Source organism: Heterodontus francisci, chromosome 32, assembly GCF_036365525.1.
Source record: "Heterodontus francisci isolate sHetFra1 chromosome 32, sHetFra1.hap1, whole genome shotgun sequence".
Classification (NCBI taxonomy): domain Eukaryota; kingdom Metazoa; phylum Chordata; class Chondrichthyes; order Heterodontiformes; family Heterodontidae; genus Heterodontus; species Heterodontus francisci.
This window is the reverse complement of record NC_090402.1, coordinates 30,401,009-30,420,376: the sequence shown is the minus strand read 5'-3', so window position 1 is coordinate 30,420,376 and position 19,368 is coordinate 30,401,009. Positions and strand designations below refer to the sequence as shown.

General features: G+C 42.2%; 1 protein-coding gene across 7 annotated transcripts in view; it reads left to right on the top strand.

The window, feature by feature from the left end:
* The window catches only part of rgs3a (regulator of G protein signaling 3a), a 401,039-nt gene that overhangs the window by 185,999 nt on the left and 195,672 nt on the right, over positions 1-19,368 (top strand). For 6 of the 7 annotated variants that reach the window (XR_010969010.1, XM_068012622.1, XM_068012623.1 and 3 more), the window contains one exon: positions 8,125-8,236. Coding sequence is in view for 6 of the 7 variants with exons in the window: in XM_068012622.1 (XP_067868723.1) it covers positions 8,125-8,236 (112 nt within the window). In the remaining variant the exon portion in view is untranslated. Of the gene's footprint in view, positions 1-8,124; positions 8,237-14,665; positions 14,700-19,368 lie in introns of those variants that run through there. The other variant, XM_068012628.1, reaches the window with a different exon arrangement.

The following is a 19,368-nucleotide window of genomic DNA, read 5'->3' as shown; positions in this document are numbered from 1 at the left end:
TGTTCTAAGAAACTATCCGAATACATCCTCTGAACTCATCATCAAGACTACCTTTGCCTATGTGATTTGTCCAATTGATATGAAGATTAAAATCACCCACGATTATAGCAGTACCTTTCTTACAAGCCCCTACTATTTCTTGATTTATTCTCTACCCTACAGTGTGGCTACTGTTAGGTGGCCTATAAACTACTCCTACCAGTGACTTCTTTCCCATGCTATTTTGTATCTCCACCCAAACTGACTCTACGTCTTGATATTCCAAGTCAAGATCGTTTCTCATTACTGTGTTGATCTCATCTTTTGTTAACGGAGCCACCCCACCTTCTTTTTCTTTCTTTCTGTCCTTCCAAAATGTAAAATACCCTTGAATATTCAGTTTACATCCACGTCTCTGTAATGGCTATCATATCGTACTCATTTATTTCTATTAGAGCTATCAATTCATCCATCTATTTACAAGTGCTGCGTGCATTCAGATAAAGAGCCTTTAATTTTGTCTTTTTACCATTTTTCTGTAGTCTGATCCTATTTGCTGGTGCACTTGTATGTATGACTGCTCTGTCCCTTCCTGTCACACTCTGGTTATCATTATCCTTATTGCTACCCTGCACTATTGCCTTGCCCTTTCTCGTTAACTTTCTAAATCTCCTGTCATATGAATCCTCCCCCCAATAAGGGCAGATAACCAAAAGCTTGGTTAAAGAGGTAAGTTTAAGGAGTGTCTTAAAGGAGGTAGAGATTGGAAAGGTTTAGGGAGGGGATTCCAGAACTTAGGACCCAGGCAGATGAGGGAATGGCCACCAATAGTGGACTGATTAAAATTGTGAACGGTCAAGAGGCCAGAATTAGAGCAACACAGATATCTCGGAGGGTTGTGGGGCTGGAAGAGATTACAGAGATAGGGAAGGGCGGGGCCATGAGGTGATTTAAAAATGAGGATGAAAGGTGTTGTTGACCTACATCGGCTCTCGGTTAAACGAGCATAGGTGTGATAGGTAAATGGATCTTGATGCGTATTAGGACACAGGCAGCAGAGCTTTGGATGACCTCAAGTTTATAACATGGGAGGCCAGCCAGGAGTGCGTTGGAATAGTCAAGCCTAGAGGTAACAAAGGCATGGGTGAGTGTTTCAGTAGCCGATGAGCTGAAGCAGACATAGTTGGGCAATGTAACAGAGATGGATATGTGGTTGGAAGCTCAACTTGGGATCAAATATGACTTAGCCTGGTTCAGCCTCAGACAGTTGCCAAGAAGAGAGATGGAGTCAGTGGCCAGGGAATGGAGTTTGTCACGGAGATTGAAGAGGGTGGCTTTTGTTTAGTCCTGTTGTGCAGGTGAAAGCTTGGGAGTCCAACTATAGCAGTGGTGTGGGGTGGGTTGGGGGGGCTGGTGTTAGTTTCCAATCATGGGGTGGGAAGCAGCTTAGCTTGTGGGCTTGTGGGAGGGTGGGGGTGCAACCTCTTCTCCTGGCTCACAGACTATGCTGGAAAGGCTTTTATTTGCTGGATCCAGCCATTCTTGCCTCCCTTCAGCTACAAGGTTTCCTGAGTCCTGAAAAACTCAGCCAGGAGTCCTTAAATTTAAAACTGTGGTAAAATTTGAGGCACGCAGCCTTATTAAAATATTTAAATTATGGATCTGCCTTTGGAGAGCAGGTTGGTCCTGCATCCACCAATCTATCTCCATTAAAATTGGGTTGGGTTTCCAATTTCTGAAATTTAAACCTCCCCTCTTTTGCCTGCCCTGGGGGTTTGGAATTATCCGCATGAGCTCATGTTCAATCATATTGACACTTAAGTGAATTCTTAACTCAGACAGATTGCTGTGGGGAAATGCAAGTGAAAGCTAACTGCTTTAGCATTGTAAAAAGGAAAACAGAAGAGGAAGTTTTCAAATGAGCCTCAAATGCACCTCCTAGTGGCCAGTTTAAGTGCACCTTGTACCATTACCAGACACGAGGCAGCATATATCGTATGACCCTCCTTTCAAGTCACCATTGAGATTGTTGCCTGGGGATGTCTGAATAAGGAGACAGACAAAATAATGTAAAGTAGTAAATTATTATGAATTTCAATCGGTCAGCGATATGTACTTGGTTTCAGTGGTGTCAGTTACTCCTTTAAACTGTCTGGTTGCCTGTTTTGATTTAATGGAGCTTTACTCCCACTGCCCTGTATCTGTTAGCAGTGATAGCTGGACCCAGGAGTCTAACAATGAAATGCCCTTCTGCTTAAACTTTTCAAATGCAGACCAAGTTGACATGGTCACCAGACATCTCAAAGTGCTTTACAGGCAATGAAGTACTTTTGGAAGTGCAGTCACTGTTGTAATGTAGGAAATGTGGCAACCAATTTGCGCACAGGAAGTTCTCATAAACAGCAATGATAATAACCAGATAATTTTTTTTTGTGATGTTGATTGAGGGATAAGTGCTGGCCAGGGCACTGGGGATAACTCCTCTACTCCTTCGAAATAGTGCCATAGTGTTTTAAATCCACCTGAGAGGGCAGACAGGGCCTCGGTTTAATGTCTCATCCAAAAGACAGCACTTCTGTTAATGCAATGCTCCTTCAGTACTGCACTGGAGTGTCAGCCTTGATTTTTGTGCTGAAGTCCTGGAGTGGAACTTGAATCTGGAACCTTCTGACTCAGAGGTGAGAGTGTTACCAACCTTATTCTACAATACACAAAACACACAATACTGAAATAGTAATAGGAAATGCCGGAAATATTCAGCATGTCTGGCAACATTTGTGAGAGAGAAACAGAGTTAACATTTCAGGTCCATGATCATTCATCAGAACGTTCTTTATTTCAGGCTTTTCTTTCAGATTTCCAGCATCTTCAAAATTTTGCTTATCAATGCAGAATACTGAGTTTGATGAAAGTCATTTGGTTCAATCAGTTCAACTTCTGTTTGTGTTCTATTGCAAATTCTAAAAACATACATATGCCAAGCCACTTGAGCTGGTTACTTACATAGCAAGATGGACCCATTCAGCTACCTGTTCTGTCAACAAAATGGGCATCAATTCTCCCTTGCAGGCTTTCTGCTACTTTACTCCTTCTGTAGCCTTTCTGCTGCCTCAGTTGACAGGAATTTGGTTGCCTGCTGATTCTTTAAGAGTCTCTTCAAAGCTTAGTTGGGAAGAAAGAAATTTGTACACGTCAAGGTGTGAGACACCTTGGACAATGGACATTGCTGATGAATGGTTCATTGACTGGGCAAAAAGCAAAATACTAGATATGAGAAATCTGAACGACAGAAAATGTTGGAGACACTCAGCACATCATTCAGTTCTGAGGAAGGGTCCATACATGAGACGTCAACTGACTTGTGTTCTCTTGACAGATGATGCCTGATCTGCGGAGTATCTCCAGCATTTTCTGTTTTTGGTCCATTGTTTAAGATCTGAACAAAAGCCCATTCCATATTCTAATCACCTCCCACCTCCCATCTGCATATGAATAGTCAATCCAGTATGGGGTTGTCTGTAGACACTACTCCATTTCAGGCAGGTTTCTTCCCAAAATATATTAAAATCACTCACATCCTAGTCTTTTCTATGGAGAAAATCATCACAGAATCTCATGATGGAGGGGTACATAACTTCACCAAAAAATAAAGCTGGTATTCTGAAAAATTGTGTAAGCAATAAACTTGACAGAAACAGAGGTGATATAGCGATTACTTGATTATGAAGTCACCCCTCCAGTAGTAAATAAGCTGTCAGTGCTGATTTGTCCAGGCATTCGCTATATACTGTATTGTCAAAATTGATTTTCATTCAGCCGAAAGCTGCTGAATGTTCGACATTTTTAACTCTCCTCTTGGATCAATATTTAATCCCCAGAGTTTTGCTTGTTGATGACCCACAGAGTAGAACTGCTGAACATAATTTATTCAACTTTTCCATTTCTATTCATTGTCCTACAGGAAGAGTAGGGGATGCTGTTCAGCCAAAGCGTTGGGAATCTCCTTCCTCCAGATAGGCTTTCCTCTAAAGTCAGACACACCTTAACTCTGGATTTACACTTTAGCATTGGTGCAAAGTAGTGGTAGAACTGCATACTTAAGCAGTCCATCTGGCCTTCTGCCCAAAGGTTTAGAAGTGAGTCACCTATATCCTTATCTGGTCAATGTGTTGTATGAATCTTCTGAAAGCTTCACATTTACATTGATACTGCAAATAATTTTAATGTGTCATATAGTTTTTTGTATTGAGTGAGTTATAGTTGTCCAAGGTGCCTGCAGAGAACCAATGGGCACCTAATAGAAAGAAAGTGTCATGCTTCAAAGGAGCCGTGATGAAATAAACAATGAACTGGAGAAATTATGAAATAAAAAGTCAACTGTTAAACTGAACCACAGACAAAATGGAGTAGAGGTCAGGTGACCCTCCTCCAGTACTAGCAATACACAAGTCTGTCTGCAAAGACGAAACTCATTAACTGCTTTTGAATTAGCTCTGGGGAGAACCCATTGGGAAATTGAAAGGAGCCCATTTCATGTTTGTGACTCCTACCTGCAGGAATGGAACAAACAAAGGTCCTGTAAGACAGACTGACTCCACAGCCCAAACCAAAGTGAATAGGAGTGAAGTCCCCATTGAGATGCCAACATATAGCAATGGTTTCTATATCCTGAACATTGTGTGGTCACACCAGGGGAGTGGGCCCTTTGTCATCTGACAGACTGAAATGTGATGTGTATTTACCTTAAAAGGTAGCCCTTTGGAGAGAGAGGAGAGATCAAGAAAAGACCACAGAAAGCCAGTTCTAGCCAAAGGCTTTGACATCGGTCCAGCTAAGGAAGAAGCCCTGCTGTTGATACTATACTTCAACTTGCTGCAATAGAGAATTTTAAAAAGTGACCACCGCCACCAGATTGAAGTTTTAACCACCAGAAATCTACAACACCTCAGCTGGTTCACAACTGCAAATATCTGGGACTGCACCTTTGAAAAGACTGTCCTCCCGAGAAGATTCAATGGGTTTCTGTGAACCACAAACTCTTCCATCACTTTGGACTTTAATTGCATCCTACCCTTTTTCTCTCTATCTATTTATTCTTTTGTATACATGAGTATGTGAATGCGTGAGTGGGTGAAGGTTGCGAACAATTCGGGTTTTTGCTATTTACATAAAAAGTTAACTTTTTAAATATACCTACGAGAAAACCTGTTGGTTTGTCTGTTTATTTGACCCTAAAAACACTCAGGAACTAACACATCATTTTTAACACAATACTATCTGAGGTCAGTTGGGAGGTGAAAAGTGGAAGCCGCCCACACCACTTCCCACCTGCCCGTAATAAAAGACTTTATATTAGTGCCTTCCATGAACTCAGGACATCTCCCAGTGTTTTACAGCCAAAGAAGCATTTTTGAAGTGTGAAAACTGTTGGAATATAGGAAACGTGGCAGCCAATTTGCACACAGCAAGCTCCCACAGATAGCAATGAAATAAATGACAATCTGTTATTGATGGTGTCATTTGAGGATCAAATGTTGGCCAGGACAATGGAAGAACTCCCCTGCTCTTCTTCAAAAAGTTCTGTGGGATATATATTTCCACCTGAGAGGGCAGATTGGGCCTCAGTTTAATGTCTTATCTGAAAGACAGCACCTCTGACAGACTTTGTACAGCCGCACCTTTGAGTTAGAAGGTTGTGGGTTCAGGTCCCACTGTACAGACTTAAGCACAAAAATCTAGGCTGACACTGCTTTCAAATGAGATACTCAATCGAGGCCCCATCTGCTTTCTGAGGTGATTGTAAAAGTTCCATGGTGCTATTTTGGAGAAGAGCAGGGGAATTATCTCCACTGTCCTGGCCAATATTTATTCCTCAATCAACATCAGTTTTAAAAAAAAGACTATCTGGTCATTAATATAAAAGTAAAATACTGCAGATGCTGGAAATCTGAAATAAAACCAAAAATGCTGGAAATACTCAGCAGGTCTGGCAGTATCTGTGGAGAGAGAAGTAGAGTTAACGTTTTAGGTCAGTGATCTTTCATCTGGTCATTATCGCATTGCTGTTGTGGAAGCTTGCTGTGCACAAACTCAACATCCTGGGCATTACGATTGACCAGAAACTTAACTGGACCAGCCATCTAAATACTATGGCTACAAGAGCAGGTGAGAGGCTGGGAATTCTGCAGCGAGTAACTCGCCACCTGACTCCGCAAAGCCTGTCCACCATCTACAAAGCACAAGCCAGGAGTGTATTGGAATACTCCCTACTTGCCTGGATGAGTGCAGCTCCAACAACACTCAAGTAGCTCGACACCATCCAGGACAAAGCAACCAGCTTGATTGGCACCTCATCCACCACCTTAAACATTCACTTCCTTCACAACCAGCGCACAGTGGCAGCAGCGTGTATCATCTACAAGATGATTGCGGGGATCTAACCAGTCCCAATCTTCGCCCAGCTCTGACTGTACCCTCACCCCATTCCCACCCACCTCCCTCCCCGTTAGCAGATATTGTTAACATTTCTCTCTCTCCAGGTACTGTCCCCCTCCTCTTAAAATATGCCATAATTATTTCTCAAAAAACACACCCTTGACCCCCTATCCTTCCAAACAACCACCTCATCTCCAGCCTCACTTTCCTTTCAAGATCTTGAACATGCAGTTGCCGCCCAAATCCGTACTGAAATGGTGGTTATCAAAGTCATAAATGACATCCTATGTGATTGTGACTATAGCAAACAATTCCTCTTGTCCTTCTTGACCTGTCTGCAGCCTTTGACACAGTTAACAATGCAATCCTCCTCTAACGCCTCTCCTGCATCATCTAGTTAGGTGAGACGACACTCACTTGGTTCCATTTTTATCTGTTGTAGCCAGAGAATCAGCTGTAGTGGCTCCTTTTCCTGCTCCCGCACCGTTGCCTCTGGAGCCCCCAAAGATCTATCCTTGGCCCTCCTATTTTTCAGCTACATGCTGCCTCTCAGCGACAGCATTCAAAAACACATCAGGTTCCACATATACACGGATGACATCCAGCTCTACCTCACTACTACCTCTTCCAACTGGTCCATTGTCTCTGAATTATCAGATTGCTTGTCCGACGTCTAGTACTGGATGATCAGAAATTTCCTCCAACTAAATTTTGGAAAGACTGAAGTCATTGTCCTCAGTCCCTGCCACAAACCTTGTTCCCTAGCCATTGATTCCATCCCTCTCCCTGGCAACTATTGAGGCCCAACCACACCATTTGTAACCTCCGTGTCATATTTGACCCCAAGATGAGCTTCTGACCACATATGGGCACCATCCCATTCACTCATCACCCCTATGCTTGCTGATGTACATTATCTCCTGGTCCAGTAATGCCTCAATTTTAAAATTTTCATCCTTGTTTTCAACTTCCTCTATGGCCTTGCTTCTCCCCATCTCTGTAACCTCCTCCAGTCCTACAACCCTCTCAGATCTCTGTGCTGCTGCAATTCTGGTCTCTTGCACATCCCCTGTTTTATTTGCTCCACCATTGGCAGCTGTGCTTTCAGTTGCCTAGATCCTACACTCCGAAATTCCCTCCCAAAACCTCTCCGCCTCTTTAACTCTCTTTGTTCAGGCACCCTTTAAAACCTACCTCTTTGACCAAGCTTTTGGTCACCTGCCTGAATGTCTCCGACATGGCTCGGTGTCAGATTTTGTTTAATAACACTCCAATGAAGCATTTGAGACATTTTGCCATGCTAAAGATGCTATATAAATGCAAGTTGTTGTTACTTGTTCTGTCAGCATATATCATCACATATTGGCTCCTTTATATTTTCAGAATATAGTTGCACTTTGTTGGTCCAGTAAAAGTTTATGGTGTGAAATCATTGCTAATTTTATTTAAGTAATTTTGTGTTTGCCTTTTAGAAATGTTCAGTTAAGTTGATAGTGAAGATGTATTGTGCAATCATCAAGGTGAAAATTAGGTTAAGGTTAAATTATATCCAGTGAAAATATTTTTGCGTTTATTTAAAAGGAGTGCTGTGTTTCGTGCTGCTTAGACTGTGAGCTAAGCAGCATGAGTTAACCCATTTTTTTAAAATTGCAGGATCATCAATATCCAGTTCAGATATTGAAGGTGTGTTTATCCTTGTGTCTTCTACAGGTCTGCATTTTCATCTATACTGACTTGATGCTTTTGACCAAGGAAGATGAAGGGGGTCACTGCAGTGTCCTACAAAATCCTCTTTTCCTCCAGAATATGGAGCTGGAGGAAGGTGAGTATCTCTCACAAGAAAGATGCTTAAGGAATAACTAATATTATGGAAGGACAAATACAGAAGCAATAAATAATCTTTTATACAGTAAACCTGTTCTCCAGATACTGCTTTTTTTCTTACCACATGTTACAAAGACAAATAATATAACCAACTTTTCAACAGTTAATTAAAACTGTCATTTGAGGGAATCCAGTTATTTTCTTTCTCGTAGTGCTGATTTAAGAGAGAAGACAAAGTTCCTTAAATCTTGACCTGACTTGTTTATTAATGTATTTAAATATAAAAAGAAACTTCCGGATTAGCAAAGTAAATACACTAACAGATCATCTAATCTCTGGAGAAACATTCTGCTTTGAGGTTCATGGAGCCCTGGTTATGTCTGTTCATTCATGTACTGTCTGCTGATGTAATTGCTTTGTGCAAATGTGTGGATCAACTAATGCATCGCAGAGCAAGCACAGATATAGTTACGATGTAAAAGTGTACAGAGTTTCTGACACCATCTCTGAATCATTCCGACATTGAACAATTTAACTTGGATAGGAATAGAATTTGTGGTTCATTCTTGCATTAGAATGTAACCTTTTCCAAGTTGATCTAATCAAACAGCTCCCTGACATCACCAGACTTAAATTGAGTTTATTATATCCCAGGGAGGAATCACAATTGGTTACTTTGCACATGTCATTATAGATAAAAAGTCAACACAATTAAAGAAATGTTCTCTGCTTACAATCACAAAATCCCTTATGCTTGCTATGAAGGGAGATGGCAGTTTTCTTGGTAGTATTTTTTAGTCTTCCCTGTTTTGTGTTTTAATGTTGCTAGCTATAGGAACAGTCTGATCATGTGTATTTTGTGTACGTTTCCCACTCATTGTAACATTCTGCTTTAGCAGCAACAGTACTGCGAAGTCCTGCTTAAAACCCACCATGCAAATTTGTAATTCAAGTGGGGCAATCTCTCAAGGAATGCAACATTTCAGTATAATACACTGAGCAAACTGTTTATTTCCATCTTCTTCTGATTTTCTTTCACATTCAAGGATATTGTTGCTGCAGTATTTACCAATATCTTATATTTTAAAGATTTTGTTTTATAATTCTTTTCATTCATCTAAATAATACAAATCTAAATCAGGGGACACAATCACTGACCAACGCAAGCAAATGGACCGCTGGGTGGAACACTACCTAGAACTGTACTCCAGGGAAAATGTTGTCACTGAGACCGCCCTCAATGCAGCCCAGTCTCTGCCAGTCATGGGTGAGCTGGACGAACAGCCAACAACATCGTAACTCAGTAATGCCATCAATTCTCTAGCCAGTGGAAAAGCCCCTGGGAAGGACGGCATTACCCCTGAAATAATCAAGAGTGCCAAGCCTGCTATACTTTCAGCACTGTACGAACTTTTTTGCCTGTGCTGGGGCGAGGGAGCAGTACCACAGGACATGCGCGATGCCAATATCATCACCCTCTAAAAGAACATGGGTGACCGCGGTGACTGCAACAACTACCGTGGAATCTCCCTGCTCAGCATAGTGGGGAAAGTCTTCGCTCGAGTCGCTTTAAACAGGCTCCAGAAGCTGGCTGAGCGTGTCTACTCTGAGGCACAGTGTGGCTTTCGAGCAGAGAGATCTACCATTGACATGCTGTTCTCCCTTCGACAGCTACAGGAGAAATGCCGTGAACAACAGATGCCCCTCTACGTTGCTTTCATCGATCTCACCAAAGCCTTTGACCTTGTCAGCAGACGTGGTCTCTTCAGACTACTAGAAAAGATTGGATGCCCACCAAAGCTACTAAGTATCATCGCCTCATTCCATGACAATATGAAAGGCACAATTCAGCATAGCGGTGCCTCATCAGACCCCTTTCCTATCCTGAGTGGCGTGAAACAGGGCTGTGTTCTCGCACCTACACTGTTTGGGATCTTCTTCTCCCTGCTGCTCTCTCATCCGTTCAAGTCCTCAGAAGAAGGAATTTTCCTCCACATAAGATCAGATGGCAGGTTGTTCAACCTTGCCCGTCTAAGAGCGAAGACCAAAGTACGGAAAGTCCTCATCAGGGAACTCCTCTTTTCTGACAATGCTTTAACATCTCACACTGAAGAGTGTCTGCAGAGACTCATCGACAGGTTTGCAGCTGCCTGCACCGAATTTGGCCTAACCATCAGCCTCAAGAAAAGGAACATCATGGGACAGGACGTCACAAATGCCCCATCCATCAATATCGGTGACCACGCTCTGGAAGTGGTTCAAGAGTTCACCTACCTAGGCTCAACTATCACCAGTAACCTGTCTCTCGATGCAGAAATCAACAAGCGCATGGGAAAGGCTTCCACTGCTATGTCTAGATTGGCCAAGAGAGTGTGGGAAAATAGCGCACTGACACAGAACACAAAAGTCCAAGTGTATCAGGCCTGTGTCCTCAGTACCTTGCTCTACGGCAGCGAGGCTTGGACAACGTACGTCAGCCAAGAGCGACGTCTCAATTCATTCCATCTTCGCTGCCTCTGGAGAATCCTTGGCATCAGGTGGCAGGATCGTATCTCCAACACTGAAGTCCTCGAGACGGCCAACATCCCCAGCATATACACCCTACTAAGCCAGCGGCGCCTGAGATGGCTTTGCCATGTGAGCCGCATGGAAGATGGCAGGATCCCCAAAGACACATTGTACAGCGAGCTCGTCACTGGTATCAGACCCACCGGCGTCCTTGTCTCCGCTTTAAAGACGTCTGCAAACGCGACATGAAGTCCTGTGACATTGACCACAAGTCTTGGGAGTCAGTTGCCAGCGATCACCAGAGCTGGCGTGCAACCATAAAGGCGGGGCTAAAGTGTGGCGAGTCGAAGAGACTTCGCAGCTGGCAGGGAAAAAGTCAGAAGCGCAAGGAGAGAGCCAACTGCGTAACAGCCCTGTCAACCAATTTTATCTGCAGCGCCTGTGGAAGCGTCTGTCACTCTAGAATTGGCCTTTATAGCCACTCCAGGCGCTGCTTCACAAACCACTGACCGCCTCCAGGCGCTTACCCATTGTCTCTCGAGACAAGGAGGCCGAAGAAGAAGAAAAACTTAGTTTGATGTATTTGGTGTATGTGACATTACTCATGATTGTTTTTCCTCCTGGTTAATGTATCAGTATCTTTACTGTTGACTGGCTGGATACTCATTCTGTTCAAATGTACGCAGCATGAGAAATAAAATAATTGAGTTATAAGCACAAACTCAGCTTTGTAGTAGCCATAACACGGACATGGTTACAAGCTGGGAATGATTGGAAGCTAAGTATTCTAAGCTATGGAACCTTTAAAAAAGACAGAGAAATTGCAAACAGGAAAAATAGCATTATTGATAAAAGGCACAATTACAGCAGTAGAAAGGATTTCAGTAAGGGTGATCGGACAGTGAAGACACTATGTGTAGAATTAAGGAACAGCAAAGGATGTAGAACTTTGATGGGAGTTTTCTAAAGAGCTTCTGATGATAGTCATGTATTGGGGGTTGCAGAAGTATGGAGATTTTGGAAGCATGTAGCAAAACCAAAGTGGCTATAATAGGTGAGTTTTGTTTTCACGTAGACTGGGAGAAGCGGAACAACTCAAATAGTAAAGGTGATGAATATACTTGGGACAGTTTTCCAGAACATGGGGAGGTGGGGAAGCGCAGAGAAATTGGTGCACTTCATCTTTTGGGCACAAAATTCACCTTGGGGAACCAATTTCTGTGTGCCATTCCATATCCCATTCATCTTATCCACCCTGCAATTGTGCTGGCTGCCATATTAGCACAAAGTGCCAAACTAAAACAGGCATTAGACCCCTTGAATACGCTCATCAGGTTGCTTTGAAACAAGGTCCCAGATTTTGTGGTTAGCAGTGATGCAAGGCCGACCTTGAAGAAAGCTGTCTACAAAGATTAAGTGATCGCTGTGGCATGCTTTTCTCTCCCAATGGCAGTTTAAATCTGGCGCCAAGTCAAGTCTTGGCATGCAGCAGCTGTGATCATCAAGCCTGAGGAACCATCTGAGGAACCAATCACATTGAATTATTCATACACTGCAAACCAGGAAGTTAAAAGCACTTAAATCCTTTACTTTTAAATTTCAGATAGCAAAATAAATGATAATGATTGGATTAACATAGAAGCTAAAAACTTTTCCAACAATATGTGGAATTTTGTTTATCGTTTTGAAGAAATTTGAAATTAGCTTTTCAGGGTCACTGAGGGTGTTTAGCAATTACTATGAATTTAGTATGCCATTAAAAACCCAGTTACACCTCATTCAATAAGGTATAACTTTTTCAAGGGTTTTTACAGCGAGCCTAACAGCATCCAAGTGGAATAAAAACAAAAACAAAAAATGCTGGAAATACTCAGCAGGTCTGGCAGCATCTGTGGAGAGAGAAGCAGAGTTAACATTTCAGGTCAGTGACCTTTCATGAGAACTGGCAAAGGTTAGAAATATAATAGGTTTTAAGCAAAGAAAGCAGGGGTGGGCAAAAGATCACAAAAGGGAAGGTGTTGATAGGACAGAGGGTCACAGAAAATGACTGACCAGAAGGTCATGGAGCAAAGGCAAAGGGTGTGTTAATGGTGTGGTGAATGACAAAGCATTAGTGCAGAGAGGGTGTTAAATGACAGAATAATGAACAGAGTAAAAGTGGAAGGTCTTATCAATTCAGTCTGGGGAGGTCCCTCAACAGCACATCCTCTGGAGAAGCGTAGAATCACTGGCATTAAGTTCAGGATTTCTGCATTATTCTGTGCATGTGTGCACTTTAGAAATTGCTGTCAGTTTTAGTGGAGTAGTGACAGCGAATGCTGACAGTTTCGCCATCATGGCCACTGCAAAATCCGGGCCAAGAAAGTCTGTGAGGGCAGTAAGGCTTTGAAACAGGGAGCTACAAAAGTTTTAGGCAGGTTCAGAAAGTCAGAAATGCTGGAGGAATAGTTAGAAGACATTTTAGTATCATTAAGTAAGACAACCCATTGATATGGGAAAGCGTCCTTTTTTTTTAGTATCATTATGGCAAAGTAAATTGTATTGATTGAACAAAGTGAATTTGATCTTAATTGTTTCTCCATATAGATGCATAGAATGATACCGCGCAGAAGGAGCCCATTGAGCCCAAAGTGCCTGTTCCGGCAAACCTGAATTTGAACAGTGGCCATAACAGTTAGATTGCAAAATGGCAGCGTGCTGATATGAATTTATTGGAGTTGGTATCCCTATCTCACATTTTTTCAATGATGGGAGGATAGCAATTTTTATTTGTGTGTGGTGATTAAACTTCTTTCAAAGAATACAGAAGACCATGCCTGTAGCAGACTGTCTTATATTGCCGGCCTTTTTCATTGGTCTTCACACTTCAAATAGAAAACATCCTGTAATTAGATTTTTCCTGTCTTATTCAAGAGTGTCTTATGGGCCTATATCATAAACAGTCTGTAAATGATAGTGCTACACATTATCCCCCTGTTATTGTGTTATGCCTCAGTTGGTGGTGCGGGGGGATTGTGGTGGGGGGGGGTGCAGGGAACTGACGTGCCAACCTAGGTTGGACAATGTAGTAGATGAAGTGTTAGTCATGTTGCTGCATTCCTTGATATTATAAGAAGCATCTTAAAGGGAGTAAGTATTTAGTGATTTCCTTGCTGTCAGCCCGGACTTATCTGGTGGTGTGTTGAAGAAATGTTGGCCTAATACATGAAAGTTCCAGTAATGCACATTATTTATGGCTCGTATAAAAAATAAGATTGCTTGAAATAGCAATCAAGCGTACAAGAAAAGAGTCCATTGAAATATCAACAAATTTGTAATCCCCTTTTACAACATTATTCAGTATTTCAGTTGAGTTTTAGATTCTTTACGTAAGTGCCTTTTAATTTATGGGAAGCAAAATTATATTTTGTTCATTTCAAATAACTTTTGCCTATGAAATACTTGAAAATACATAAGATGAATTTATTTAGTGAATTCTAAAGACAAATTTATCCTGTGAGAATTTTAAATGACTGGCTGTGTTCATTATCTTTTGCCCTTCCTTTTCACCTTGTATCAGGATCTGGCACTTTCTGAGGAGTTGGTGATAAGATGCAGAGTAATTTAATTAGTCATGTTGTTGCAAAGAAAGGCTTGAAGTCCAACGCAATTCATTGAGCTACCTCGTGTTGTTTATTCTTGTTTAACAATCTTGATACATTGACGTATATTTTAAAACAATTCTTCAGCCAGTTCTAGTGACTCCTTCAAAATTTTATGCAAAAAAGGCATTGTTTTTTTTTTCAAATGATATCCTCCCTCTGCACATTTCCTGTGGTTACCTTCAGTTTTGCAACAACTGCCAGTTGTGTATTGAGGTTTATAAGTGGTGCAGTACTGGCCTCTACTTTGCAAGTGCTTTTTACAGTGAAACTGGGTTAGACTTTAAGATGAAATGAACATATTTCAGCCAAGTAAGTTAAATTTGGTTTGTGAAGCTTTGCTCATTCTCAAAGGAATCGGCACTATTTTTGACTAAACCTCTTTGGGATACTAGGTAGTGAGGAAAGATGAATGTAAACAACATCTGTCCAGTACCAACAAGGTATTTTTAAACTTGATTTATAGTTGTACCTTCTATGCTGTATATGCTGCAGGTTGGAAGATTGTCTTTAATATATGTTTATTTTTAAGTCTCTATTCAATGATGGGGCAGTGCAAAAGACAAGGGTGAAGCATTTGTAACCATCTTCAGGCAGAAGTGTTGAGTGGATGATCCATCTCGGCCTCCACCTGAGGTCCCCAGCATCACAGATACCAGACTTCAGCCAATTCAATTAATTCTGCGTGATATCAAGAAACGGCTGAAGACACTGGATACAGCAAAGGCTATGGGCAGTGACAACATCCAGGCTGTAGTCCTGAAGACTTGTGCTCCAGAACTAGCCGCTGCCCTTGCCAAACTGTTCCAGTACTGCTACAACACTGGCATCTACCCGACAATGTGGAAAATTGCTCAGGTACGTCCTGTCCACAAAAAGCAGGACAACTCCAACCCAGCCAATGCTGCCCCATCAGTCTTCTTTCAATCATCAGGAAAGTGGTGGAGAGTGTCAATGACAGTGCTATCAAGCAGCACTTACTCAGCAATAACCTGCTCACTGACGCTCAGTTTGGGTTCCGCCAGGGCCACTCAGCTCGAGACCTCAACAGCTTTGGTCAAGCGTGGGCATAAGAGCTGAATTCCAAAGTAACGTCAGACCGACCGCAGCATCAAGGAACCCTAGCAAAATTGAAGTCAGTGGGAATTGGGGAAAAACTGTCCACTGGTTGGAGTCATACCTAGCCCAGTTGTTGTTGGAGGCCAATCATCGCAGCCCTAGGATATTGCTGCAGGAATTCCTGGGAATAGTGTCCTAGGGCCAACCATCTTCAGCTGCTTCATCAATGGCCTTCCCTCCATCATAAGGCCAGAAATGGGGATATTCACTGATCATAGCATAGTGTTCAGTACCATTTGCAACTGCTCAGATACTGAAGCAGTTCATGTCCGCATGCATAAAAACCTGGACAACATTCAGGCTTGAGCTGATAAGTGGCAAATAACAAACGTACCACACAGTAACCAAGCAATGGCCATTTCCAATGAGAGAGAATATAACCATCTCCCTTGACGTTCAATGGCATTACCATCACTGGATCCCCTGCCATCAATATCCTGAGAGTTACATGGATAGGACAGATGCCATCCTTTTCTGTCCCTATCTCTCCTTTGCTATTTTGGCTCCAGTGCAGTCTTAAATTGTTGATGAAGTTATATGAATTTGGTAGAATAGCTTATATATGCCAAGCATTGGATTTTCCACTCAGGTGGCAAGCTTGTCAGTGTTTCACAGTAAATGTCAATTTTTTTTGTTATCATCAATCTATTAGATAATTTGGAAGGTCAGATTTGCGCTTGTCAGAACCAGATAGGTTGTAGGGCTGGGCTGGAACCAAGTAGACGTAACTTTCCCCCATTGTTTTGTTGTGCACTAAGTTAAGACAGTGAGTAGCAGAAATATATGTTTCTGTAGGGAAAAACCTTTAGCAGCATATTTATTTTTGGGGGGACCAACACTAAATTAACAACCGTGATAACTGTGTGTGTTACAGCTGCGATCATTTAGTGTTGTCCCCCAAAGAAGTCATGTATAACGTCAAATGCAACTTTAAAATAAAAGCAAAATACTGCGGTTGCTGGAAATCTGAAATAAAAACAAGAAATCCTGGAAATACTCAGTAGGTCTGGCAGCATCTGTGGAGAGAGAAGCTGAGTTAACGTTTCAGGTCAGGTCAGTGACTTGTTTAAACTTCAAGTTCTTTGTTTTTTTGCAGTACACAGGGTACTATTGGCACAAGATTTATTTTCTATGGCGGCATGCACCCTGACTTGATGCACTTATGTAATTAAGTATACACAATCACTCCAGCCCCACTCCCTACTTTATTTTGAAACCTTGGCAAATTCACAAGGAAAGTGACCAGAACTGTCAAATAAAGCATTTTAACACGTTCACATGTACCTTATTCCCAAAAAACAGCTGTAAGCCGTATTGAAGTTTTATATAAAACAATAGCTAGAGAAAACCCAGAAAGTTGCATTTGAGATAAAAACAAGAAATTTTGAAATACTCAGCAGGTCTGGCAGCATCTGTGGAGAGAGAAGCAGAGTTAACATTTCAGGTCTGCAACTTTCTGGGTTTTCTCTGGCTATTGTTTCATATAAAATTTCAATGCTGGTTACAGCTGCTTTTTTTGAATAAGGTACATGTGAATGTGTTAAAATGCTTTATTTGACTGTTCTTGTCACTTTCCTTGTGAATTTGCCACGGTTTCAAAATAAAGTGGGGAGTGGGGCTGGAGTGATTGTGTATACTTAATTACATAAGTGCACCAAGTCAGGGTGCATGCCCCCATAGAAAATAAATCTTGTGCCAATAGCACCCTGTGTACTGCAAAAAAAAACAAAGAACTTGAAGTTTAAACAAGTCTGCTTTAAGAGCACTGAGAAATAAGCTTTTAGTTTGAGGCACTTAAGTGTTACTTTCATATAGATTAAGAGTTACTTTTGTATAGTATAATTGCTAAGTGTATGGTCCCCATATGAAGGATTTCATTGCAACACCCATGAAAGTGTTGACATGAAAGTTAAAGAAAAATGAGAAGTTTAAGAGCATCGAGGTTAATTGCTTTGAGTGTTTACTGTTATATAGTGGATTTTGTTGCACCATTGACGTTAACGTGAAAAACTAACTAAAAAATGTTTTTGAATTGTTTGACAGTTCTGTTACATAGAACATAGAACATACAGCACAGAACAGGCCCTTCGGCCCACAATGTTGTGCCGATCCTTTGTCCTCTGTCAAGGACAATTTAATCTATACCCCATCATTCTCCTTTATCCATATACCTATCCAAAAGCCTTTTGAAAGTCCCTAAAGTTTCTGACTCAACAACTTCCCCGGGCAAGGCATTCCATGCCTCGACCACTCTCTGGGTAAAGAACCTTCCCCTGACATCCCCCTTATATCTCCCACCCTTCACCTTAAATTTATGACCCCTTGTAACGCTTTGCTCCACCCGGGGAAAAAGTTTCTGACTGTCTACCCTATCTATTCCCCTGATCATCTTATAAACCTCTATCATGTCACCCCTCATCCTTCTCCTTTCTAATGAGAAGAGGCCTAGAATGTTCAGCCTTTCCTTGTAAGACTTATTCTCCATTCCAGGCAACATCCTGGTAAATCTCCTCTGCACCCTCTCCAAGGCTTCCACATCCTTCCTAAAATGAGGCGACCAGAACTGCACACAGTACTCCAAATGAGGCCTTACCAAGGTCCTGTACAGCTGCATCATCACCTCACGGCTCTTAAATTCAATCCCTCTGCTAATGAACGCTAACACCCCATATGCCTTCTTCACAGCCCTATCCACTTGAGTTGCAACTTTCAATGATCTATGCACATAGACCCCAAGGTCTCTCTGCTCCTCCACATGCCCAAGAACCCTACCGTTAACCCAGTATTTTGCATTCATGTTTGTCCTTCCAAAATGGACGACCTCACACTTTTCAGGGTTAAACTCCATCTGCCACTTTTCAGCCCAGCACTGCAACCTATCCAAGTCCCTTTGCAGACGACAATAGCCCTCCTCGGTATCCACAACTCCACCAACCTTTGTATCATCTGCAAATTTACTGACCCACCCTTCGACTTCCTCATCCAAGTCGTTAATAAAAATCACAAACAGGAGAGGACCCAGAACTGATCCCTGCGGCACGCCACTGGTAACTGGGCTCCAGGCTGAGTATTTACCATCTAAGACCACTCTCTGCCTTCTATCAGTTAGCCAATTCTTAATCCAACTGGCCACATTCCCCACTATCCCATGCCTCCTGACTTTCTCCATAAGTCTACCATGGGGGACCTTATCAAATGCCTTACTAAAATCCATGTACACCACATCCACTGGTTTACCCTCATCCACTTGCTTGGTCACCTGCTCAAAGAATTCAATCAGGCTTGTGAGGCAAGACCTACCCCTCACAAAACCGTGCTGACTGTCCCGAATCAAGCAGTGTCTTTCCAGATGCTCAGAAATCCTATCCCTCAGCACCTTTTCCATCAACTTGCCTACCACCGAAGTAAGACTAACTGGCCTGTAATTCCCAGGGTTGTTCCTATTCCCTTTCTTGAACAGGGGCACAACATTTGCCACCCTCCAATCACCTGGTACCACCCCCGTCAGCAGAGAAGATGAAAAGATCATTGCCAGCGGCTCTGCAATTTCATCCCTTGCTTCCCATAACATCCTTGGATATACCCCGTCAGGCCCGGGAGACTTGTCTATCTTCAAGTTATTCAAAAACCCCAACACATCTTCCCTCCTAACGAGCACTTCCTCGAGCTTACCAGTCTGTTTCACACCGTCCTCTTCAGTAATACACCCCTTCTCATTCGTAAATACCGAAGAGAAGTACTCATTCAAAACCTCACTTATCTCTTCCGGCTCAACACACAGTCTCCCGCTATTGTCCTTGACCGGACCTACGGTCCCCCTAGTCATCCTCATATTTCTGACATACGCGTAAAAGGCCTTGGG